Source organism: Plecotus auritus (genome assembly GCF_963455305.1).
Source record: "Plecotus auritus genome assembly, chromosome: 9".
Classification (NCBI taxonomy): domain Eukaryota; kingdom Metazoa; phylum Chordata; class Mammalia; order Chiroptera; family Vespertilionidae; genus Plecotus; species Plecotus auritus.
The window spans coordinates 59945002-59971042 of record NC_137783.1 but is presented as its reverse complement, the minus strand read 5'-3'; the positions used below and the strand labels follow the sequence as shown (position 1 = coordinate 59971042).

The 26041-nt window shown below is 46.4% G+C and overlaps 2 protein-coding genes across 2 annotated transcripts in view; one reads left to right on the top strand and one right to left on the bottom strand.

Annotated features, from left to right (window-relative positions):
• The window catches only part of WDFY4 (WDFY family member 4), a gene marked incomplete at its 5' end in the record, with an annotated part of 233604 nt that overhangs the window by 178928 nt on the left and 28635 nt on the right, over nt 1-26041 (top strand). The window contains 2 exons of the mRNA XM_080688457.1: nt 23813-23855; nt 24868-24987. Coding sequence (XP_080544583.1) covers nt 23813-23855; nt 24868-24987 — 163 coding nt within the window. The remainder of the gene's footprint in view (nt 1-23812; nt 23856-24867; nt 24988-26041) is intronic.
• Nucleotides 4498-5265, bottom strand: LRRC18 (leucine rich repeat containing 18; the record flags this gene model as incomplete). The annotated part of the gene is made up of 1 exon (XM_080643256.1): nt 4498-5265. The coding sequence occupies one exon, from the start codon at nt 5263-5265 to the stop codon at nt 4498-4500; it is 768 nt and encodes a 255-aa protein (XP_080499382.1).

Sequence of the window (26041 nt, the reverse complement as noted above, 5' to 3'; positions counted from 1 at the left end):
ATTATCTTTGAAAAATAATGGAAGAACTTAGAAAACAAACCATAACAAGCTATAAATAGCTAGAAGATGATCTTCCAAGACAGTCAGTAACACCCCAGGTCCCACTGCCGGCAGCACGGAGGCTAAGCTTCAAGTCCTTCTCCCCCTGCTATTCCGCAGCCCTACTCTCTAGAGACCACCGCTGCTGAGCAGTGCGAGGCTGAGCATGTGAGTGCCCGTGCTTGCTTAGTGGGGAGAGCTGCAGCCCCCCACTGGGCGCAGAGGCGTGCTCCTGGGCTTCTCGGTAGCACAGCCTGGGAGGGCAGCCACAGAGACCACACAGCTCAGACCTGGGCCCAGAGCAGAATCGCTGGAAGACAGAAACTCACTAGTTCAAGGTCCCCAGCCACCCACCGAAAATCTGGGACATGGGTAAAGGCGCCAGGCATGTTCTTTTATTTTAGCATCTTTCTCAGGAATCATGAAGGACACAATCAACAATGGTAGCTTAGACTAGTTTGGTAAACTGAGGCAAAGGGGCTCTTTATCCTGAAATGCCATAGCTTGGGGGCTCCTGAGAGCTTTCAGCTTCCCATGGTCACTCACAAGCTAGCTCTTGACACATGTCCAAATATCTGTTTATTACTGCATCTAGGTTGTGATATTATCTTTAACTTTTTAATTTTAAATTAACTCCAGAATCACAGGAAGTTGCAAAAGTAATACATAGAGTCCCTATGAAGGCTTCATTGAATTTCCCCCAATAGTTGCATTTTATGCGACTATAGTACAATTTTATGCAACTATAGTACAATTTTATGCAACTATAGTACAATTTCAAAACCAGAAAATTGACATTGGTACAATATGTGTGCACAGTCTTTTGTCGTTTTGTCATATATGTAGTTGTGTGCAACTACCACCAACAACAACAATCAGTTTTATCCCTCTGCCACCCCTGTCAACCCGAAAGCCTGGCAACCACTGATTTGCTTTTCATTTCTATCATTTTGTCATTTAGAGAATGTTCTGCAGGTAGAATCATAGAGTATGTGACTTTTGGACATAGGCTTTTTTTACGCAGAATAGTGTCACTGAACTCCATCCACGTTGTTGCATGTGTCCATAATCTGTTCCTTGTTGCTGCTGAGTCATATTCCAGGGTGTTGATAGCCCACAGTTTGGTTAGTCATTTGCCTATTCAGTGAAATGTGCTTGTTTCTAGTTTGGAGCCGTTGCAATGAAGAAGACTAGGTGCATTGACCATAATGATTAAATGTTAGGACGAGGTCTGCCACTTCACTTTAGTTTCCTAGTATTTTCCCTGTTGTTCATTTCTCCACTTTCTTTTTCCTTCATACCTACAAGATTTATTAAAATTCCACTTTGATTTATCTAAAGTATTCTTAGATACAATTTGATACAATTCTTGGCCACATTGATGTATTTCATTATACATACATAACTTATAACAGGTGACTAGTGTCAGGATTTTACCAGTTTAAGTGAGGTGCAGAGACCATAATTCTTTTAAGCCTTAAAGTTTTATTTTATAATTTTAATTGTCTATAATTTATATCTACTATTTTCTTAAATATTGTCTCTATATACATTAAAAAAAACAAATATTTTCCACAGTCATTTTAACACACAAATTATCTAAAACAAAGAAAGGCAAAGTGAATTGAAGAATCAAGCCAATGGCTTGGCCAGCACTGGAGAGCTTGGCTTCTAGAATGTTCCCCTTGCCACTCACTTTCTTTTCCTAACTGAAGGCTTTTCCTCTTCAGAGTTGAGTGTTCTTATTAGCTGATCAGTCTGTAAGTTTTTGCCATAAGCTACTCTAGGGGGATTCTGGGGCTTTCCTGGGGATGGAGACACAAGAGACCAAGGCAATGACTGCAGGTCACAGAGGCAAAACACAAGGGCAGAGGTCACACAGGGGTCACCTAAGGCATGCCCAGCTTTCAGAGAGGGTGATGCCTGGGTTAGAAGAATAGGGTTTTCATTCTAGTTGAGGAAAGAAAAACCCCATGGTTTTCCTATCAAGTATTTTTAGGCTTAATACAATTTCCAGGAACTAAAGATGACTGTGCTATTTTACAACATCAAACCTTTTCTTTGACAGAAAAATAAATAAAATGCAGAAAATGACTCTTGACTGATTTCCATCCCCAGTCTTCACTTCATCCTACCACCAGGCTTTCCTGGCTAACAAGGTGTCTAATATGAATGTATCCTGTGGCAATCCAAAGCCCTGTCCATTGGCTCAGCAAAAACCTCTTCCTAAGACATGGCTGAGAACAAACACACAATGAAGCACCTAGAACAAGGCTGGATAGTAAACGTCACCTGCATGCCAACCACTCAATGGGCAGCGAACCCAGGAGAGGTGCCTGGAGAGGGCATGGAGGACAAGGGCAGTGGGGACTGAGTGTGATGGGGCAGAGAGGGCGCAGAGGGGCACATCCATGGTACAGACCAAGGTCCTCACTAGCGGCCAAGGGCATCTTTTCACTTGCCTCCTGTTATTTGCTGATCCTTAGCTAAATGAGAAGGAACACTAATCCTAAGAAGTGTCTCAAGGGGAGAAATGGCAATGGGATGAATTACAACGCCGAGCCAGCACTCTCTGCTTGCGTTCTCATGCCCCTGCATGGATGCCGCCCTTCTTGGGGGGAAGCAGCTAGAACAGCAGGAAGGCTACCTTGGGTCATGGTCCAGGCCCAACATGCTTGTGGTGGCTCCTGGCACGGCAGCTCATCACACACATCACAGACACACTGCTCTTCCACACCCAGCGCAGGGTAAATGCGAAGGCCAGCCCTCGGCTGGCATAGCTCAGTGGTTGAGCTTCGACCTATGAACTAGGAGACCATGGTTCCATTCCTGGTCAGGGCTCCTGCCCGGTAGCAGGCTGGATCCCCAGTTGGGAGCAGTCAGGAAGCAGCTGATCAATGATTCTTTCCCATCATTGATGCTCCTATCTCTCCCTCTCCCTTCCTCTGAAATCTATCTATCTATCTATCTATCTATCTATCTATCTATCTATCTATCTATATGTGTATATATATATATATATATATATATATATTAAATATGATGGAGTTGTCATGACTAAGCATTACAAAATAGAAATGGACAGTGAGGAGTGAGGCAATGAAGTGTGCTGTCTGCTATGGTTTATAATGTGAACCAAGAAATATGCTCCTCCCTCTGAACCATGGACCTCTAGTGCTTTCTAACGACTTCTATAGGACTTAATGCCAACACAGAGGAGCCTGATTAAAGTTTTTAAAAGCTTTGCTAAATATGGTTTTCTTGACCTTTTGTTTTAGACATATGGAGGTGTGAGTGGTACAGAAAGTTCTCTGCTCTGTGAGGACTGGCTCCACCACTGTAATTTCTGCCCAAAGATCTGGTACAAAGAGGGACACTGTCCAAAGTGGGATTTCAGTTCTGAGACGCACCAAGCCCCAGGTCTTAGAGAACTGACTTCTATTGAATGCTTACCCTGTGTGCTGTCCCCGTAGGTGCTCAGTGGCCCTTAGAGTTGGGGTCGTATCATCCCCATGTTACAGATGAGGGAGCCAAAGCTATGTAAGAAGCCCAGGGAAATGACAGAGGAAGAGCTGCCCTGAACCTAGCTCTGGCCAACTGCAGCTTTTGATTTTCTCTCTGCCAAGCCAGGCATGCACACCACATGGTCCGAGAGCCTGCCTTCCTCTGTCTGTCTTCTTTCAGTGTGTCTTCCCTACAGGTGGCCAGGGTGAGTCACGCTTTGCCCTATGGGATGCAATCCCTGCACCTAGCACAGGGCCTGGTAAGGTACTTATTTATTGACCACACCAACCCAGACCTGCAGCCATTCTTTCCTTCCTCCCACCAGAGACTGGAAAAGAATTGGGCAGAGTAAGAGAGGAGTAGAGCCTCTTCATTCACAGCCCAGGGCTTACAGGCTGCATGGAGAGAAAGCACCTAGAGCAGATTATGCAAACAGAGAGAGAGAGAGAGCACTGCTCAGAGCCCAAGATGTTACCTGCCGATACTTAATGGTATCTTCCCACCTCTGCTTTGTTCCCTTGAAGGCTAAATGTCGCTCTGCCTCCTAGCCGCTCTCTGACCCAAAGCAGCTCCATAGAACAAGCCCCACATTCGAAAGCTGGTGGTTAGTCCTGAAGTGCATGATGATGAAGCTAAGAGTGTGGCTATCTCAGCTGCCGGGCCACGGGGCTGTGGCAGGAGGAGAGTTCTGAAGCAGAAGTGAGATGTAAGGTCCTTTCCTTATTCCTATGCCTGTATGTGTGGAGGTGCACATGCCGAAATACAATGACAAAGAACTAAAAGCCGTTCGGTCAACAAAATCACAAGCCAAGATGGTAGGGAAAGTATTTTATGGCCTTAGCTGAAAGCACTATTTGCAGTCATGGGGTAATCTCTCAATTTTCTGTGGAAGCAGCCCATTGACATCTTTCCTCCCTCCCTGTTCCCTTTCTGCCTCAGGGTCAGGGTACAAGGTCACCTCCAATCTTCTTGGGACTCCTTGGCCATGGAGTTGGGCGCGATGAAATTGCTAAAGACGGCCTTTTTTGGTGTTGCCGTGGCTATGTTCTTGATTTTGTTCAGCTTGTCTCGGGCCTGTTGGCATTTTTTCAGGCAAGGCCCACATAGATCCTTCGCCTCCACCAGATATAAGTTTTCCAGCCTCTTGATGGAATCTATGAATACATCCGTCTCCTCTGGCTGGAGAAAGGGGTTTCGCTTGGTATTGAGCTTCTTCAGCTTGGGGAGCTTGGAGATGCTAGTGGGGATGGCGCTGATCAGGTTGTCATGGAGCCCGACCTCATGGAGCTCTTTCAGAGCACCCAGTGTGGTGGGCACACTGTCCAGGTGGTTCAGGCCTAAATTCACGGTACGGATGTTCTTAAGCTGGTTGAGTTCCACGGGAAGCCCGTTGGTGGTCAGCCTGTTGTTGCTGACATTGAGGTAGAGCAGAGTAGTCATTTGGCCGATGGACTCAGGGAGCTTGTCGATGTAGTTGCTGTGCAGATCCAGCCACCGTAGGTTCTGGAACTTGGAGATTGAATCAGGGATCCTCTTGAGCATATTCCGGCTAAGATCAAGCTCGTCTATGTCATTGAGTTTCAGAATACACTTTGGGAAGGTGGTAATTCCCATCTTGCTCAAGTCGAGGCGTTTTCTCCCATCGAACGTGATTTTGATACAATTCTTGGCCACATTGAGGGTGATCTTCTTGCCCTTGGGGCTCTTCCCACTCTTGGCCATGTTCTTTATTAAAGAAATATGTTTGAAATATGCTGTTCTGGTTGGTTGGTGATCAGATTGAGGAAAAAGTCACTTGAAACTGCTAGAAGATATACTCTGATAAGAGAAAAATATCAAGTTAGGAGATGACATGAGAGTATTAGACCTCCCCCAAATCATAATACTTCACTCTCTAACAGTTTAAAAAGAGATAAATAGGAAAGTGGAGAGAAATTAGGGCAGAAGTCACCTAGACAAAGACCTTCAGTAAACTGCATGCCTCAGACCTCTGTTCCAGATGTAAATAAGAGGGGCAGGTTTGGGCTGAAGGAGTCTCAGTGTCCATCCAGCTGTGTCATTTCCTGGCTTAATAATCTGTCATTGTCCTGGACTTCCAAATACACCCGCCCCCTCCCCAACCCAGGGGTACATGTAATTGTGTATGTGTACCTACCACTTCCAGACCCTCACATAAACCTAGTCTTTCTTTAGAGTTATCTTAAGGTTGCCACGGTGTGTCTGCTGAATTCTCAGTGGGACCACAGAGTGGACATGAGGAGACAAATGCTTGCGGTGGATGGGTGGCCAGGTGCCTGCAGTTTCTCTGCTCCATCATTCAGGCTCTTTCTCAGGAACCAAGTTCATATAGCACACGAAGCACCAGCAGCCAGGCTGTGTGCATCACCATCACGTTTTTTTCCTCCGATAATCCTCAGTGTCAAAGGGAAGTGGGTGAAAACTGCCCTCCCCATGCTCACTGTAAACCACCAGCCACTCCTACGAAGGGTCCCACCCTGTGCTGGTCCTCCTAAACCACAGCCTCCTGGGATAGATGGAGGTCCCCAGAGTAAGCCAGGGAGAGCATCTGTCCACCCTCAGCATCGTTAATGTTCTTCTGAGCAGGCCTGGAGAGTGGAACCTCTTCTTTAGAAACAAGGACCCACCACATTCAGGCATAATTACTGAAGACAGCCCTGTAGTCAAGCATTGGAGTCTCTATATCACGTCACTCTGAGAAACCAGAGGGAGTAAAGCAGCTTGAAAACAGAAGTCCGGCCCAGTAGGGTAGGAGTCAGTCTACTCTGTCTAAGCCGCCTCACGAGTGCACCCACCTCCAGTCCTGCTCGGACAGCGCGGACCGCGCTCTCAGCACGCTGGCCACAAAGGCTGTCGTGTGGCAGGAGAAGTAACTCCAAAGTAGGAGCAGCTGTGCACTGGAGATGATGGAAAGATTTCCAAGAAGAGCCTCTCTCTCTGGCCCAGAAGAGCAATGGGGGCGTGTCAGGTTCAGAGGGGGTGAGGGAGGCCTGGCTTTGGCCCTCCTGCCTTGGCCCCAGGCAGGCCTGCATCACAGTCAGCCAGGCAGGCACCAAGACCAGACCCGAGGCAGAGAGCCATTCTCTGCACACACTGGTCCCAGGAGGAGTTGCCTTTCTCTCTCCTACTCTCACTTGGCCCTGGAGGCAGAAAGGGTGGCAGGAAGTGAACAGCAGATTCAGAAAACAAAATGCCTGGATTTCTAACCAGAAGACCAAGGGCGCGGGTGGGGGCGTTGCAGGGAGCCACTCAGTGTTGGGAGATTGCACAGAGGAGGGAGTTTAATAAAGTTGTGCGTGGACTCCTGGATGCACCCTGAGCTGCTGGTACATGCATGAAACCCTGAATAGGGTCTTCAGTACCTAACCCCATACGCAGAACCCCATGGCTCAGACTGAGCTGAGAGAGACCGCTGTGCAGGTTCCAGGCTGGTGCCTGGGTGGGACAGAGGACCTGACCCCAATAGCATCGCACAGTCTCTGAAAACTGGAGGGACATTGTAACCATAATCACAGAATCAACTGAAGGGCCAGAACTTGCACCTCTGGTGCCTGATAAAAACATACATCTCGATCTCCATAATGACCTATAATTATATCCCTAGAGCAGTGGTCGGCAAACTGCGGCTCGTGAGCCACATGCGGCTCTTTGGCCCCTTGAGTGTGGCTCTTCCACAAAATACCACGTGCGGGCACGCATGTACAGTGCAATTGAAACTTCATGGCCCATGTGCAGAAGTCGGTTTTCGGCTCTCAAAAGAAATTTCAATCGTTGTACTGTTGCTATTTGGCTCTGATGACTAATGAGTTTGCCAACCACTGCCCTAGAGAAAGAAGAGATAAAGTTGTGGTACAGAAAAATATTTGAAGGAAAAATGGGTAAAATTTGCAAAATTTAGTGAAAGACATAAAATTAACATGCAAGAAGCTCAGTGAACTCCAAAGACGATAACTGAGTTTAAAGAAATCCACACCCAGAAACATAATGAAACTGCTCAAAATTAAACAAACTTAAAACCTGCCCGAGAAAAAGGGCACATTGCCTTCAGGGAACAGCAATAAGACAGCCCCTGTAGTCAGTAGAAACCATAGAGGCCAGAGGTACTAGAAAATTATCTTTTAAATTGCTGGGGGGGGGGGGGGGGAAACAACCATCAACAAAACAGTGAATAAATGAATCCTCTATGAATGCCGGCAAAATGGAGGCATTCTCAGATTAATGAAAAATAAAAGGATTTGCCACTAGCTGAACTGCTGTAAAAGAAATGCTACAGAAAGTTCTTCAGATGAAAGGGACCCATACTAGAGAGAAACTTGTGCTTTGGGCTAAACTTAAGAAGAGCAACAGAAATGGTAAATTTCTGTTGAACATAATTGACTATTTTCTCCTCTTAAGATCTTTAAAATATTTGTGATGGCTGAAAGCAAGAATTTTAATACTGTCTAATGGGGTTTTCAATGCACAGAGATGGGATATGACAAGCACAACATAATGGGGGAAATGGACCAGAGCTGTATGGGAGGCAAGGCTTTTGCATTGCCTTTGAAGTGGTAAAATAGTAACTCTAAGTAGACTATGGAAGGGAAGTGTGCTGTTTAAATCTCCAGAGCAATCACTAAAGACAGTAAAAAACTAGGTGCATAAATTTGAAAATAGATTTTATGTATAATTATAAAAAGTATAATATTATGTATACCTACCTATATATAATTATAAGTATACATCTAGTAAAAATTCAATATATAAATTATATTTATACATCTAGGAAAAATACAAATAATATAAAAGAAAGCAGGAGAGGGGAATGGAAGAAGCAAAATACAACTATTAAAATAGCAGACCTAAATCCAAGCATATCAACACTTTCATTAAATGAAAATGTCCCAAACACACTGATTAAAAGCATAACTACCAGAATGGATGATAAAAGAAAAGACCCAATTATATGCTATCTTTAAGAAATCCACTTTAAATAAATAAAAGTAAGTTTTGAAAAATGGGAAAACACATACTATGCAAACACTAAAGGAAAACTGAGTGACTTTATTAATATCAGTATGGACAAAGTATATTTCAGAGCATGAAGATTTACCCAAGATTAAGAAGAATACTACAAAATATAGTATTGATAAAGGGACACTTTATCAAGAAGATATAAAAATCCTAAATGTGTACATACTGAACAACAGAGCTTTGATATAAATGAAGCAAAAGCTGATAAAATTGAAAGAATAAATGGAAAAATTTATAATTACAATAGGAAATGTCAATACTTGTTTTTTAATAATCAATGCAACAACTAGAGAGAAATTCCACAAGGAAAAGGGTTGCTCAGTTTCGGCTGTATGGCCACTTGGGGCCAGATACCTCTTTTTTGTTGGCGGGAAGGGGGGGGGGGGCGAGGGGGGAGACTGATGGGGGAGGGGGGCCTGTCCTATGATTGTATGATGTTTATCAACAGAAGGCCAGAAGGCTCTACCCACTAAATGCCAGTAGCTCTACACTACTTATAACAATCAATAGTGTCTCCAAATATCACCAACTGTCTACAGAGGGCAAAATTGCTCCCCTACCCCCACCATGAGAACCAACGATATAGAACTGAACATTACCATCAATTGACTGGATCTAGTTGACATGTGAAAACACTCTACCCAGCAACAGGATACACACTCTTCTCAAGCACACATCCAGCATTCACAAACATAGACTACCTTCTTAGCCATGAAGCAAACCTTAACAAATATAAAGGAATTAAATTAGCAATATCAGAACTACAACTGGAAAAATCTCCAAATAATTAATTTAAAAAACATTTATAAATACTTCATGAGTCAAAGAAATCTCAAGGGAAAATAGAAAAATATTTTAACTGAACAAAAATGAAATAGAACATATCAAAACATATGGTATGCAACTAAAGCAGTGGTCTTACGTGTTCATACTAAGAAAATTTTAAAAACCAATAATATAAATGTCCACCTTAGGAAACCAGTAAAGAATAACAAAATAAACCTTAAGCATGCACAAGGAGGAAATAATAAAGACAAGAGCAGAAATCAAAAGGAGTAAAACCGAAAGGAGAAAGACAATAGGGAAAATCAGTAAAACTAAAAGTTGGTTCTTTGAAGATTAATAAAATTGATAAATCTCTAGCCAGACTGACAATGGAAAAAAGGGATGACAAACTTATTAATATAAGTAATTAAAAAGAGGATATGACTAAAATCCCACAGACATTAAAGGGATGATTAGGGAATAATACAAACAACTCTAGAGTAAGCTTTAAAGTTGACCACAAACTAATCTCACTCATGAAGAAATAGAAAATCCATAAAAATATATATTTATTAAAGAGACTGAATTTATCGTTGAAAGCTTCCCCAAAAAACTCTAGGCCCAAATGATTTTATTGGCAAATTTTACCAAGTATTTAAAGATGACAACAACAATTTTTACATGATCTTTTCAAGAAAATAGAAGGAATACTAGTTATTCCTAACTTATTTTCTGAGGCCAGCATTCCCCTGATACTAAAATCACACATAGGCAATATAAAAAAAGAAAACTACAGAGCAATATCCCTGATGAACAGAGGCATAAAAGTCTTCAACAAAATTAATAAATTGAATCTAGCAATATATAAAAAGAATAATACACAACAGTCAAGTGGGAATGCAAGTTGATTCATTATTCAGAAATAGATGTAATACAGTATATTAACAGGTTCAAAAGAAAAAAGTACATGATCATATCAAGTGGTGCTGAAAAAACATGGTACAAAATTTAACATCTATTCATGACAAAAACTTTCAGCAAACCACTAACATAAAGGCATTTTCATAGCCTGATAAAGAGCGCTCTCTCTCTCTCTCTCTCTCTCTCTCTCTCTCTCTCTCTCTCTCACACACACACACACACACACACACACACACACACACACACCTACAGCTAAATCAGGCTTGGTAATTAATTAAATGCTTTTCTCCCTAAGTTTGGAAACAAGGAAAGAAGGTACACTCTTGTTATTCCTACTCAACATTTTATTGGAATTCTAGCCAGTGCAATAATGCAAGAAAAAATAAAAGGCATACAGATAAAAAAGAATGAAATAAATTGTCCCAATTTACAGATGCCCTGATTTGTCCACACAGAGAATCCTACAGAATTTACTGAGTTTAACAAGGTTGCAGGATACAAGGTTAACACACAAAAACCCCACTACATTTCTATATACTATTAATGAAAATTTTTGAAGAATAATAATGCTTTAGAAATAAAAGCATTTGTGTATTTCACATAAGTAAAAAAAAAATGTGCAGGATTTCTATGACCAAAATTACAAAACACTGATGAAAGAAAGCAAAGATCTAAATAAATGTAGGAACATACCATGACCATGACTTGGAAGACTCAGTATAGTTAATATGTTAATTCTTCCCAAATTGGTCTGAAGATCAATGCAATTCCAATAAAAATCCCAACTGGGATATAGTATACACACACACACACACACACACACACACACACACACACACACACACACTCTAGAGGCCTGGTGCATGATAATTCATGCACTTGCGGCAGGTGGCGTCAGCCAGCCTGCTCCCTCTGGCAGCCCAGGGGCCCTCAGGCAATGTCCACCTGCCAGCTTAGGCCCGCACCCTGTGGGGAGCAGGCCTAAGCCATCAGTCGGACATCCTTAGCACTGCTGAGGAGGCAGGAGAGGCTCCCGCCACCGCCCCTGTACTTGCAGCTGTCAGCCCAGCTTGTGGCTGAGCGGAGTTCCCCCTGTGGGAGTGCACTCACCACCGGGGTACAGCTCCTGCGTTAAGCGTCTTCCCCCTGGTGGTCAGTGTGAATCATAGTGACTGGTCATTCCTGGTCATTCTGCCATTAGGGTCAATTTGCATATTACCCTTTTATTATATAGGATATACAGAGAGATCCTAAAATTTATATTGAAAGGAACTATAAATCCAAAACAATTAAAAAAATAAAATTGGAGGATTTGTGATTCCCAATTTTAAAACTTATCACATAATTACAATATGTATTGTTGGTGAAAGAACAGATATATAGATCAGTGAAGCAGACAATAGAGTCCAGGAATAGGTCACATAACTATGGTCAATATAATCAATTAATTTTTGACAAAAGTTCAAAGAAAATTCAATAGAGAAAAAATAAATGTTAGTAAATGGTGTTGGAGCAGTTGGTTACCCCTATGCAAACAAAAGTGCATCCAGCCTAGTGAAATGACCTAAGATTAACTCAAAATTAATGATAACTATGAATATAAAATATAATACCATAAAACTTTAACAAGAAAACATAGGAGAAAATCCTTATGACTTTAAGTTAGGCAAAAGTACAATCCATAAAGAAAATATTGACAAATTGAACTCAAAGTCAAAAGTAAGAAAGTAAACAATGCAATTAAAAATTTGCCCAAAAGGTTTAATAAAACATTTCACCATAGAAGTTATATGTTTGGCAGATAAGCCCACAGAGAGTTGCCCAATGTCCTTAGTCACTAGAAAAATGCAAATTAGAATCACAGATACCACTACAGTTATTAGAATTTCTTAAAAACAAAAACAAAAAAAACAGTAGTACAAAGATTTGTCAAGGATGTGGAGCAACTAAGAGTGCTCAAATATTGCTGATGAGAATTCAAAATGGTTAGTCACTCTGATAAACAGTAGCAATTTTTTATAAAATTAACCATATACTTATCATATGACCCAGCGTTTCTGCAAGTAGTTGTTTAGCCTGGAAAAACAAGAGCTATGTTCATACAAAAAATGGTTCATGTATGTTTATAACTGCTCTCTTCATAATTGAAACACACACACATACACACACACACACACACACAGAAAAAACCTCCCGAGGTGTTTCAGTGGGTGGATGGGAAAAGCCATAGTGGCCCATCCTGACAATGGCATACCATTAAGCATTAGAGGCCCGGTGCACAAAATTCATGCACAGGGGTGTGTGTCCCTCAGCCCAGCCTGCACCCTCTCCAATCTGGGATGCCTCTCACAATCCAGGACTGCTGGCTCCCAACTGCTTGCCTGCCTGCCTTCCTGATTGCCCCTAACCACTTCTGCCTGCCAGCATGATCACCCCCTAACCACTCCCCTGCCAGCCTGATGGATGCCTAACTGCTCCCCTGCCAGCCTGTTTGCCCCTAACTGCCCTCCCCTGCAGGCCTGGTCACCCCCAACTGCTCTCCCCTGCAGGCCTGGTCCCCCCAACTGCTCTCCCCTGAAGGCCTGGGTCCCCCCACAATTGCCCTCCCCTGCTGGCCATCTTGTGGTGGCCATCTTGTGTCCACATGGGGGCAGTCATCTTTGACCACATGGGGGCAGCCATCTTGTGTGTTGGAGTGATGGTCAATCTGCATATTACTCTTTTATTAGTTATGATAGAGGCCTGGTGCACAGGTGGGGGCCAGCTGGTTTGCCCTGAAGAGTGTCCCAATTCAGGGTGGGGGTTCCCTTGGAGCATGGGGCAGCCTGGGCGAGGGGCCTGTGGTAGTTTGCAGGCCGGCCACGCCCCCTGGTGACCCAAGTGGAGGCCCTGGTATCTGGGATTTATTTATCGTCTATAATTGAAACTTTGTAGCCTGGAGCAGAGCCAAGCCTCCTGCTCATTCTGTGGCCACAGCCATTTTTGTTGGGATTTATTTATCTTCTATAATTGAAACTTTGTAGCCTTAAGCGGAGGCCAAGGCAGGCCAGGGCTGCAGAAAGCTTGGCTTCCTCCATCACCTGGGGCAACTCAAGCCTCCTGCTCTCTCCAGTTCCATGGCTGCCGCCATTTTTGTTGGGATTTATTTATCTTCTATAATTGAAACTTTGTAGCCTTAAGCGGAGGCCAAGGCAGGCCAGGGCTGCAGAAAGCTTGGCTTCCTCCATCACCTGGGGCAACTCAAGCCTCCTGCTCTCTCCAGTTCCATGGCTGCCGCCATTTTTGTTGGGATTTATTTATCTTCTATAATTGAAACTTTGTAGCCTTGAGTGGAGGCCTGGGCCCACCAGGGTGTGTGGAAAGGTTGGCTTCCTCCATTGTGGGGAAACCCAAGCCTCCTGCTCTCTGTGGCCTCAGCCATCTTGGTTGGGGTTAATTTGCATACTCGCTACTGATTGGCTGGTGGGCATGGCTTGTGGGAGTAGCTGAGTGATGGTTAATTTGCATATTACTCTTTTATTAGATAGGATGAGGAGGACATACAGCAACTTGGTGAATCTCAAAAGCATTTTGCTGAGGCAAAGACACCAAGCTCAAAAGTGCGTGTAAGGAATAGTTGTATTTATATGGCATCTGGAAAAGCCACAGTGAAAGGTACAGGAGACAGATCAGTGGTTGCCAGGGATGGGGGTGGGGAAGCTTTGCTGGCAAGGAGGCAGTGGCTGTGAGCTGCTGGAGAGCCTGCACCACCTACATGCTGGCCATGGTGGTCAACTGAAGCTGCACATGTGTTAGAGCTCAGAGGGCTGTCTGCACAAAAAAAGGCAATTTTATTGTAAGTAAATTTAAAATTTCTTTAAAAACACTTTAAAATATTTGGGACTCTTTATTCTACTTCTATCTCTTACCACAGTTGCTGGCTCAGCCCAGCTTGGCGGTCTGTGACGTTTTTATGCCCATCCCACCCCCAGCCCTGTTGTGCCTTGTAGAGTTCATCCAAATGCATACATGTGGGCACTGCTGTGGCACACGTCTGCCATGTGTGTGCACATGTGCACACTGTCTGGAACAGCTCTGCACAGGTGGTGTGTCAGAAACTGTCCGCCTGCACTTGAGTTAAAATTTAATTTTAAAAAGATGGACTAATCAGGGCGCCTCTGTTCTGATCACATTGATCAATGACCTCCTCATGGTGCGTAGCCAGACTTAGCAAAGGAAAGAACAAGATGCCCAGGACATTTGCTCTTGAGATGAACAAAGAATACTTTTTCGTATGCCTGTGTCCCAAACAGTGCAGAGCTCCATCTTTTATTGGCAACTCGATCCCATGGGCCTGAACAAATAGTACAGTTTTCTTTGTCTGTGATCCTAATTAGTCCTTTGGGACTCAAGCCAAGTCAATGCTTATTCCTGCATTCCTTGATTTGTTCACTCATTCGAAAGCCTATTGAGAGCCTCTACGCATCAAGCCTGATACACAGCTGAGCAGTGAGCATGGCCAGTCCTCACACTCAAAGAGCTAAAACCTAGCTGTTACTGATCTGGCCACCAGGTTCTCCTGGGCACCCCAAAGCTGGGCTCTCTTTTGTGTGTCATATATAAGGTAAAGTTCAGCTCAGGGGGGGCAAACACACCAAGGATGGGTTTGAGGGGCCCTAGAAGGAGAGGGTGCTTCCAGGAGATTGGAGATGCAGCCAGTTTGGTCCAGCTGAGCCTGCCTTCCTGCCCCCATAGGTAGAAGCCGTCCCAGCTCTGATGAGTGATGGGGAGGAAGTATCCTGGAGCTGTCTACAGAGCACTTTTCCATTAAGGAGCTTCTCTCCAGCAGGAACTTCGGCTCTGAGCCTGCCCATTAATCACCTGCAAGGCTGCGTGGGGTCTGGCAGAATGCACTTCACCTCCTCCCCAATGTGTCTGAGTCCCAGAAAGCCCCACCCCCACCAAGCTTCCCTCAGGATCACCTAACCTGTCTGGGCTGCTTGCTCTTGGTTGTGGAGGGCAGGGTGTGCTGTGTTGCTCAGAGTCCACACTGGGCCCTAAGCTACTGTGCCACTAGAAGCAGACCACTGACAGGAGCCTGCAATGACCAGGGCCTTCCTTCTCTCGCATGGTGGACACCTGCCCACCTGCTCACTGAGTAGGAGAGTTAATATTGGCAAAGGAAGTGTGAAAGAGAAGATCTTTGGATACAACTAAAACAAGTTAGATGGTCTGTTATCCATTCCCAGAATCTTAAAGGGCGGGACCAACCCACACGGAAGCTGGCAATTATAGATAGAAAGAAAAGTGAATAGATGGTTGGATGGCTGGGTGGACAGATCGACAGACAGTTGGATGGATAGACAAATAACAGATTATATTTCACAAGAGCAGCTCAGAAAGCCAAATATGAGAAGTTTCTAAATGTACTACATCGCCTTGTCTGGTACAATTTGTTTTTGTACTTTGGAAAAACTGGACCAGTTGGTTTGACTTTAATTTCTAATTATTTTTTAATCTAGTCATTGTGAATCAAACAGCATGGTGGGACACCCCATGGATATCTAAATTAAAAATGTAATGGTAACCCATATTTTAATGGAAATATTTGCAAGTATTTCAGTTGTAAGATCATTATCATCATTATGATAATAGAGTTTATCTGCTGCTTCATGCTCATGTATCTTAATATTTTTAAGTAAGACTGACTTTGGATATATCTGATATTTTAAACATGTTGCTAACGTGATCTCACAATAATTATTTCATCCTTTTGACTGAAACATTGAGATGCAGGATAGACACATTGTAGAACTAACAGCCCCAAAGTCACCACCTTTTCACAGCCAGGATTTGGGACTAACTTCATAGCAAGGTTCATGCCAAATGGATGAGAAATATATTTTGCTTGCAGGCCATCTCTCAAGGGAAAATGATGCAAACTTTGCTCAGTAGTCACATTCAAAAGTCATTGTATTTATCCTCTCCCACAACTTTCATGAGACCCACTCACTCGGCATGTCACAACCTGCCTCTCCTCTGCTGAGACTCCCGTGTGGCTGCAGTCACCCCTGTGCCCGCCGCCGCCCTACCTGGAGTGAGCTGTGCCTTCACACAGGAAGCCTCGTGGGCCACCAAGGGGTGTGTCTGGAACCTCTGGCCAGGCCTCTAAAATAGGCATTTGACTCTGCAGAGTGTGCATGGGGGTGGGCAGGGTGAGGAATTGCATTTGCCAGCGCCTGTGGGCGAGGAGCCGGGCTCTGCTACCTGCTGCACAGTGCTATCTGGCTTTTGGAGACAGGCTCACTGGGAATATAAAAATGGAGAGTGCAATTGTAGGCAGGCGTGACCACTTGTAGAAGGTTCCAGTGCTCAAGATGGCTTGTGGAAGGGGTTGCCTCCAGGTTTCTCAGAAGATGGCTGCGCTCAGAGCTCCCGGCTGTGAGCAGGACTAAAGTGAGCTCCACTGAAGGTGAGCCCGTATCCTCAGGGCACTTTCCTTAAAGGGGTGCCCAGTTGGGGGGAAGCAGCAGCTCAAACACTAGTCTCTACCTGCTTGTGGAGCCATAAAGTGCTCAGGGAGACTCAGACTTTGGAGGGAGAATTCCGTGTGACCCTGAAGCCTGTGGACTCACATCTGGCCCTCCCAGGCCAGTCCACAGGGCCCCTGAGAACAGCAGCTGCATGCTAGGCCCAGCCCCCGCCCCCCCTCCCCCCACACACATCCTAAATAATGAATTAGTGAATTAGCTTGCCTCCGGGTTTGTAAGCGAAGCAAAGGAGAACCAGCACTTCCAAAGTTGCTCCCTCAAAGGAGAGAATGCAGAGTTTGAAGCAACTGTTGTTTGGCAAAGTCTATCTATAAATGCAGGCCAGAGAGACTTACCCTGTCCCAGGTCTTCCTCCTCAGCTGTGAGACTCTGTCACCTGGCAACAGGACTCTCCCCTGCAGTTAATTAGCATAGTCCTGAAGCCAGCCTGTGAGGAAGAACAGTGGCTGAAAGGGTCTCCAGGCACCCAGCTTGGCACACAGATCTCCCCAGTGGGGCACCCGCCCACCCCGCAAGAGTGGGAGGTTCACAGCACCAGGACAGAGCCACTGTCCATAGCGACGGTCACGTAGGCCTTGCTAACAGGGAAAAAGCCAGCTTTGCCTCTTGTACCACATCAAGTCCCATGAAATATCATTACACTTCCTTGTAATCTGTCCAGATATTTTTTTCTGCTCTTTCTTTTTTGATAAGGATTTTACCTGTTTATTTATTTGAATTTATTTATCTCTTGCAGTTTTCTCTTTGCACCCTTTTTATTTTTATTTTGTAACTAGAGGCCTGGTGCATGAAATTCGTGCACGGGACGGGGGTGTGTCCCTCAGCCCAGCCTGCACCCTCTTCAATCTGGGACCCCTCGAGGGATGTCCGACTGCCCATTTAGTCCCGATCCTACCAGTAGGATCGGGACTAAACGGACAGTCGGACATCCCTCTCACAATTCAGGACTGCTGGCTCCCAACTGCTCGCCTGCCTGCCTTCCTGATTGCCCCTAACTGCTTCTGCCTGACAGCCTGATAATCCCCTAACCACTCCCCTGCCAGCCTGATTGATGCCTAACTGCTCCCCTGCCAGACTGATTGCCCGTAACTGCTCTCCTCTGCAGGCCTGGTACCCCCCAACTGCTCTCCCCTGCAGGCCTGGTCACCCCTAACTGCCCTCCCCTGCAGGCCTGGTGCCCCCCAACTGCTCTCCCCTGCAGGCCTGGGTCCCTCCCAACTGCCCTTCCCTGCAGGCCCTGTTACCCCCAACTTCCCTCCTCTGCTGGCCTAGTCAGCCCTAACTGCCCTCCCCTGCAGGCTTGATCACCCCCAACTGCCCTCCCTTTCAGGGCTGGTCCCTCCCAACTTCCCTCTTCTGCTGGCCTGATCACCCACAACTGCCCTCCCTTACAGACCTGCTCCCTCCCAACTGCCCTCCCCTGCTGGCCATCTTGTGGCGGCCATCTTGTGGCGGCCATCTTGTGTCCACATGGGAGCAGCCATCTTATGTGTTGGAGTGATGGTCAATTTGCATATTACTCTTTTATTAGATAGGATAGAGGCCTGGTGCATGGATGGGGGCCAGCTGGTTTGCCCTGAAGGGTGTCCTGGATCAGGGTGGGGGTTCTCTTGGGGCATGGGGCAGCCTGGGCAAGGGGCCTGTGGTGGTTTGCAGGCCAACCACGCCCCCCCGGCAACCCAAGTGGAGGTCCTGGTATCTGGGATTTATTTATCTTCTATAATTGAAACTTTGTAGTTTTGAGTGGAGGCCAAGGCTGCGGGAGCTTGGCTTCCTCCATCGCCGGGGAAACCCAAGCCTCCTGCTTGCTCCATGGCCATAGCCATCTTGGTTGGGTTAATTTGCATGCTTGATCCTGATTGGCTGGTGGGCATGGCTTGTGAGTGTAGTGGAGGTATGGTCAATTTGCATATTACTCTTTTATTAGATAGGAAATCCTCACCCAAGGATATGTTTATTGATTTTTAGAGAGAGAGAGAGAGGTAGATTAGTTGCCTCCCATATTCACCCCAACCAGGACTCAAACTGAAACCTAGGGATGTGCCCTAACCCCTGACCAGGAATCAAACCCACACCTTCTGGTGTATGGGACAACACTCCAATCAATTGAGCCACTGGCCAGAGCTCTTTGTACACTTTTCACACCATTAAATCAGAGTGACTGTAAAGATCATGAAAGCATACAATTTTATAATCATCTGCTCTCAATGTCATGTCAGTGTTGGTTTCTGAAATCTACATTCTGAATGAACGCACTGGATCTGGTGGACATGGCTTTTCTTGCTGTTTCCAACTTGGTCCTACCCTGGATAGGCCACCATGAAAATATTTGTGCACTTATAGTCTTTTTGTTAAAAAATGTTCTTTAAATTACATTTCCGGATATTGAGAAAATTGGTTAAAAAAGGATAACTTCAAATTATCATGCAAATAATAAAATAACATTGTAGAAAAATTAGCAAATGCATATGTACAAATGAAAAAATAAAAATACTCTAAATTGTACAATCTAGATAGAATTGGGAAATAAGTAAAATAATTAGCAAATAAATAATTTGGAATGCAAAATTAATCTAAGCAATAAAAATTTTGCAAAGTACAAAAAAGCAAAATGAAATACTTTAAAGGAAAAATAAAATATAATAAATCACTAAGCTAGAAATACAGTTAATAAAAATTTTAAATGCAAATATTAAATAGATGAAAAGTTTATATATATTATCCCACCACTGTTCTGTTTAATGCAAAATGAAAATAAAATATATCATATAATTTAGACAATAAATGGATTTAAAATAATTAGCAAATTACCCTGGCCAGTGTGGCTCAGTTGGTTGGGTTTGGTCCCATGCACCAAAAGGTTGCTGCTTCAATTTCTGGTCAGGGCACATGCCCAGGTTGTGGGCTCGATCTCTGGTAGAAGGTGTGCAGGAGGCGGCCGATCAATGTTTTGCTCTCCCTCTCTCCCTCTCCCTTTCTCTCTCTCTCTCTCTTGAAATTAATTAAAATATTTTTTAAAAATAAAATAATTAGCAAATTAAGATAAGTAGATAATTTTAATGACCTGAAATCCTACTACATAGTGTATTTCTAATTGGAATATTCATAAAAGTACAGACTTTAAATTAGAAAATAAATAACATGAAAATTATAAAATACATATAATAAAAAATAAATATTTTAAGGAAGAAAATACACAAGATGATAAATACATTTTAAAATACATATATGTAAAACCTTATAAAAATTAAAGCCACACAATTTCATCAGCTAGAGCAGGGGTCCTCAAACTTTTTAAACAGGGGGCCAGTTCACTGTCCCTCAGACCGTTGGAGGGCCGGACTATAGTTTAAAAAAAAACTATGAACAAATTTCTATGAGCACTGTGGGCCCGGGACAAGTTGGCTGCTAAGCAGGACATGCAGCGGCACCCGGCGGGCCGGATAAATGTCCTCGGCGGGCCACATGTGGCCTGTGGGCCGTAGTTTGAGGACGCCTGGTCTAGAGGTAACGTGTTGTGTAACCTTCCAGACTTTCAGGACTTGTACGACATTGTGTTTATGGTACAGGAATGCAATAATAATTTGGTGATTAAATGCTCACTTAACTCCGAATATAGATCACTAGTTGTCAGGTGACTCTGGAACTGAGACGTTTGTGGTTGTCACCCTGTTTGCTCTTATTTTCTTTTCCTCTTCAGAGGATGGAGCTCGCCTTCGGAGCCAGGCCTTTGCTCAAGGTTGGGTTCTGGCAGGTGCCCTGCACAGGCTGTACTAGAGGTCACGGGCACCTGCTCTGTGCTGGGCCTTGGGTGGCTCTAGCCAGCCTTGACAAACTTCCCTGGTCTGCGCGTCACCCCCTCACCCTACGCTTCCATGTTCTCTTCGGCATGGGTATTAGGCAAAAAGAGTTTGCAGTCTGTAATGCTTTAGACCAGAGGTGGGCAAACTTTTTGACTCGAGGGCCACAATGGGTTCTTAAACTGGACCGGAGGGCCGGAACAAAAGCATGGATGGAGTGTTTGTGTGAACTAATATAAATTCAAAGTAAAGGAGCGGAGGGGAGAGCAAGAGAACCCTCCGCTCTTTCGGCTCCGCGGGCCGGATAGAACAGCCGAACGGGCCCCGCGGTCCGTAGTTGGCCAAGGCTGCTTTAGACAACTGTTGTTGTTTTATTGTCTGGAACTCTATATAAGATTTCTACATGTTAGAGAAATGAAGTCAGGAAGTTACTCGTGTGGAGGCGGGGGAATCTCTGGTTTGCAAAGTCTGTCTCTTTGTAGATTTCCATTGACCTACAGCCTATATTTGAAAACTAGGCTAACCCAGATTTGCTTCTCAAGGGGAAGAAAGTAGAGGGAGTGTGTTTCTAGGACCCGTCTCTTGGCCCCTCATGGAGAACTTTTCTTATCCACAGACTGCCCACTCGGCATCTGTCAGCAAACGCACCCCCTTCCCGGAGCCTCGCACCGGTGAAGGTGGGCCAGGCGCCACAGACATGTGCCCTATCCTGGGAAGGAGTCCACCCCTTCCAGACCCCAGTTCCCAGTTCTTATCAGTGGGCAGGACTTGGACTTGGTTCTTTTACCCAACGCCTGTGCGCTTTGCGCTGCTGCCCAGACTGGGAGGGCAGGAGTGTGTGTGTGTGTGTGTGTGGGAGGGGGGGGGGCAGGGGGGGGCGAGGGGTGCTTGGGAAAGCCGAGAGCCATCTCTGGCACCAGTTCAATCTAAAACGCGCACTATATTGATGAAACAACACAGCTTACCAGCTGCTAAAGTGCTAATTACCAGATAGCTACAAAATTTGCATAGACCATTTCAAGAGTGATTACCTTCAGATTAATGTGATTTTTAAAAAACATTTAAAAAAATAGAGCTTACCTTCAGTTAGGTGTCTTGGCACTCCTGGTAATGGCACCTTTTTTGATGGCAACAAAATGAGGACTCTCCATTGGAGCTCATAGCCGATGAAATGAGGAAGGGGATGGTGAAGCGCCTTTATCTCTGCACACATCCCACCAGAGGGCAATGTCATAGAAGACACAGGTAACATTCTAGAACCCTTTCACAAGGGCAATGGCAGAGGCGTGCTCTCCTTTCTTAGGCCCCAGCAGGCACTTGGTGCTTCTCTAGCCCCACTCCATTCTCAGGCTTCTAAGGCAAAGCAGCAAGAGGAGTGGTTAGGATTCGCCATTCCAGCTCCACGAGCTGGTAGTTCAGCTCCACATCCTCGGGAGGCTCAGCACATGTCCTTTCCAAGGAGTGGCCCACTGTCTCCAGCCCCACTCTGCCTCACAGTAGCCTTCAGAGGGCCTGCCATCGGGATGGGGTGGGAGGCAGGCCCACAAGCTGCAGGAGAACCCAATCTTCACGTGAGCCTTTGCAAACAAAAGAAAAACTTTACCATGTTTTCTCCCTGTTGTTCGCCTTGACTAGATGTACTGAATAGATGATTTCTCAGTTCGGGAAGAGGTGAACCCCAGCCTGGGAGTTGCTTTCTGTGTATAGAGAACCTGTTAAGGAAAGAACGGCGTGAGGAGGGACAGGGAGCCTGGGAGAGGGGGCTGACAGCTGTCTGTGATGGAGCGGAGGTGCTGCCCTCACTGGCTGGTGCACTGGGCAGTCAGGCCTTGTCTAGGCAGAGCCTGCAGGAACCGGGCCCAGCCCGCCAGGTGGGACGTAGAGTGTGTGTGGGTGGGGTCTGTGGCACCTGAACAGCTCTGAGGCAGAGGACATGGCTGGAAAGAGGCACAGTTGGGTTTGGTTTGGTGGAACATCTGAGCAAGGACACAGAGGGGAAAGAAAGAGAAATGGGAAAGGAGTTCAGGGTACCAGCCCGTCCGGGGGGCAGGGCTCTGCAAATCCCTGCTGAGCAGGAGGGCTTCGCTCGAGAAGGGTCCCTCCCATGCCCTCCACCACCACGGCCACTGTCACACTGGTCAAAGGCGGCATTGCCTGGGTTCAATTTGTATTTCTTATTTGTAGAAACATAAGTTGACACAGCCTTTTAAGAGGACATTTGGCAATACGTGGAAAACTTGAAAATGCTTAGACTTTTAGCCCAGTGATTCCCCTGCCAGAAATGTATCTCACAGAGATACAAAGAATCCAGAAAGTGGTGTCCGAAGATGGTCATGGACATATGAGTTGTGAGGACAAAACCCAGCGCAGGGCAGGCAAACGCCTGGCTGGAGAAGGGACAGCTCCTCAGGGTGTCAGCCCACGAGGCAGGCAGGGCCTGCACAGAGGAGACAACCCCATTTATCACCCATTTAAAAACCAGGCAAGCATACAGAAAACTCCTGGGAATTGGTAACTGTGGATACTTCTAAAATGGAAGAGGTAGATTGGAAACACTTATTTTATATTCATATTTTATACTCTTTGCTTTTTTTTGTTAATCCTCACTTGAGGATTTTTCTCTATTGCTTTATCAGAGAAAATGGAAGGGAGGAAGGGAAGGAGGGAGAGAGTGAGAGAGACACATCGACCGGTTGCCTCCCTTATGCGCCCTGTCCAGGGGTGGGAAGCAAACCCACAACCCTTGACAGGTCCGTGCCCTTGACTGGGAATCCAAATCCTGGCCCTTCAGTGCTCAGGCCATTGCTCTATCCACTGAGCTACACTGGCCAGGGCTATATTGTTTGCATTTTTAACCACATACATATATTGCATTCACATGTCAATACATCATATTCACAAGGGCAAAGAAGGTCGAGACGTGTCTGTGGGAAATCCATGTGAAATATGAGGCCCTGAACTCACTCTGCCCTTCGCTGGGGCTCTACATGGGCTGCACTTAAGGTGGCAGCATCTTCTGGCATAAGGGCCACATAAGTGTGACCGAGGCTACCAGACCCTCACCGTCAGTAGGGCGGGTGGGCAAGAAGAGCTTGCTCTGTACCAGGCAGTTTGAGGCTTTCCTGGGTGCCCTGGGCCCACACAGCCCCAGCAGCCCCGCCTCCCCCACCCCCAGCCCATGTCTGAGATGGTTGGTCACCAGCATTATTTTCTGTTTCACAGGAGGTACCCCGGCTCCGACAGGACCATGCTGCAGAGGTGGCAGGTACAGTGACCCCTCAGAGGACTCTGGGTTTGAGGAAATCCTTCGGGAATGCAAATCAGAAAACAGCTCAGGCCCCAGTGATGGAGAGAGAAAGCAAGTGGATGAATCAGGAGGGATCTTTTGTATTTAATTTACTAAAATGTCCCAAATAATTTTCTGAAAAGATCTCAGTGGTTGAAGGAGATTCTGGAGCCTTGGAGTCGCAGCTAGGGAGTGTGTGTGTGAGCATGTACACGTGCCCTGTGTGCACACACACACTCTGTCCAGGAAGGTGTACACACGTGTCAACGGATTTCACTCAGGAGGACATAGGACTCACCTCTTGTCTTGGGAAGACACCCGTGGCTCCCAGCAGGGAGGTGCTGAGTTGAGCCCAGGGTTCTGGCTAAAAGGAAGGGACCCCAAAAAGCCCTTCCCAGGGTCACAAGGTTACTCCTGGTCGCGGGGGAGCTGGCCAAGGCAAGGAGAGTCCATGGCCTGCAGAGGGGCCTAGGACTGACCCAGTGGCCTGCTCATTCGCCAGGTGGCCCTCAGAACTTTCCCCAAATGCAGTCCCTATCTCCATCAGTGACTGTTCGTCTGAGGCCATAAGAGTGAGAGTTATCTTACAGGACAGGGAAGAGGGAATTCCTAAAGTCCCAGAGACAGGTCATGAGCCCACTGCTCAGGCCTCTTTCTCTGTGCCTGCGAAGTCCCCTCAGCTTGTGTAAGCACACCTGGTCCTCAGTCAGTTCCCCCGCACAGCCTTTGTGTTTTAGCCAACTTGGGAGATCACACCCAACCGTTAACACAGTGCTTCCTCCTGGCCTCTGGGCTGCAGAGCCGGACTGTCTCGCGGCTCTCTTCCAGCCTGCAATTGCTGCAGTTCCTGTGGGATACATGGCCCCGAGCTGAGCGGGCTGGCGCACGGGGCGTGGGAAGCCCAGCGGGGCGTCTGCCTGCGCTCACCCCAGCGAGCGGCTCCTGCAGGGCTGAGAGCCAGACCAGGGCCGACCTCTCTCTCTTCTGGCAGAAAAGGGACATCAGCAACTTCGAGTACCTCATGCACCTCAACACGCTGGCCGGGAGGACCCACAACGACTACATGCAGTACCCAGTGTTCCCCTGGGTGCTGGCAGACTACACCTCACAGGTATGTGTTCCCAGGGCACTGCGGGGTCCCGAGGCCTCGGACCCTGGACAGTCGAGGCTCCTAAGTCAGTGCCTCCACTGCGAGGCTCAGCCCACCTGGGCCCAGGCTGCTCCGCGCGGCCCCTCGCCCTGGGCGAGGCCTCTGAGTCCAGCTGTCTGGGTGCCTGTCCAGCCCCCTGTGGGAAGGTGACCTACCTGTGAGCTGGTGGAGCAGGCTAACAGGCCCTGAGGGCATCCTGGCTTAGGCCCTCCGGGAAGGACGATGCTCATCTGCTGAAACAATGCCTTGGACCACACTGCCCTTCAGGTGCGGCCACGGGTCTGCCCCTGCACTCCGCCTGTGTGTGTGCCAGCGGGCGGGGGGAGGAGAGAGCAAGAGAGAGGCATGAGCCATTCCACTGTAGCCCAACTTCTGTCTGAGGTGGTGGTGTGTACTGCACCCAGCATTTGTACTGACAGTTGGTGACCTGGGAGGCGCAGGGCGAGACCCGGTGGTGCCCTTCATGACGCTCATTCCTGGCCCTCCGCAGGCAGGGGAGGGGGAGGAGGAAGGCTGACAGTGGGCCATGGTGACACCACAGGGGAGGAGCCGGCGTGGAGCAGTGCCCCTCCACCTGCAGGCCCTCAGGAGGCACATGTGGAAGGGGCAGGAGGTGTCTGGGTCCTGGTTCCGGCCAGCCCAGCCCATCCTGCTCTGCTGGCTGTGTGGTGGCTGGCCTTCAGGATTTGGGGAGGGAGGGCTCCATTTTTGGAATCTCCCATCCCCACTTAAGACATTTAGCACAGAACAACTGTCCTCACCAGCCAAATGTTACTTCTTGTTGCCCTAATGAAACTTGAAACTTGCACATTGCAGCTTTAGCTCACATTTTACAAAGTGCTGGTTTACTAGCTCCTTTGTGTAGCCCCAAATTTTGATTCTTTACTGCATTTAAAAACTGAGAGATTTCTCCCCAAAATCTGGATCTCTTAAGTATCTTTTGGAAAATCAGGAAATGTGGCAGCTGAGTGAGGGTGTCCACTTGTGGTACTTGGGGTCTCAGGAGAGCCTCTTC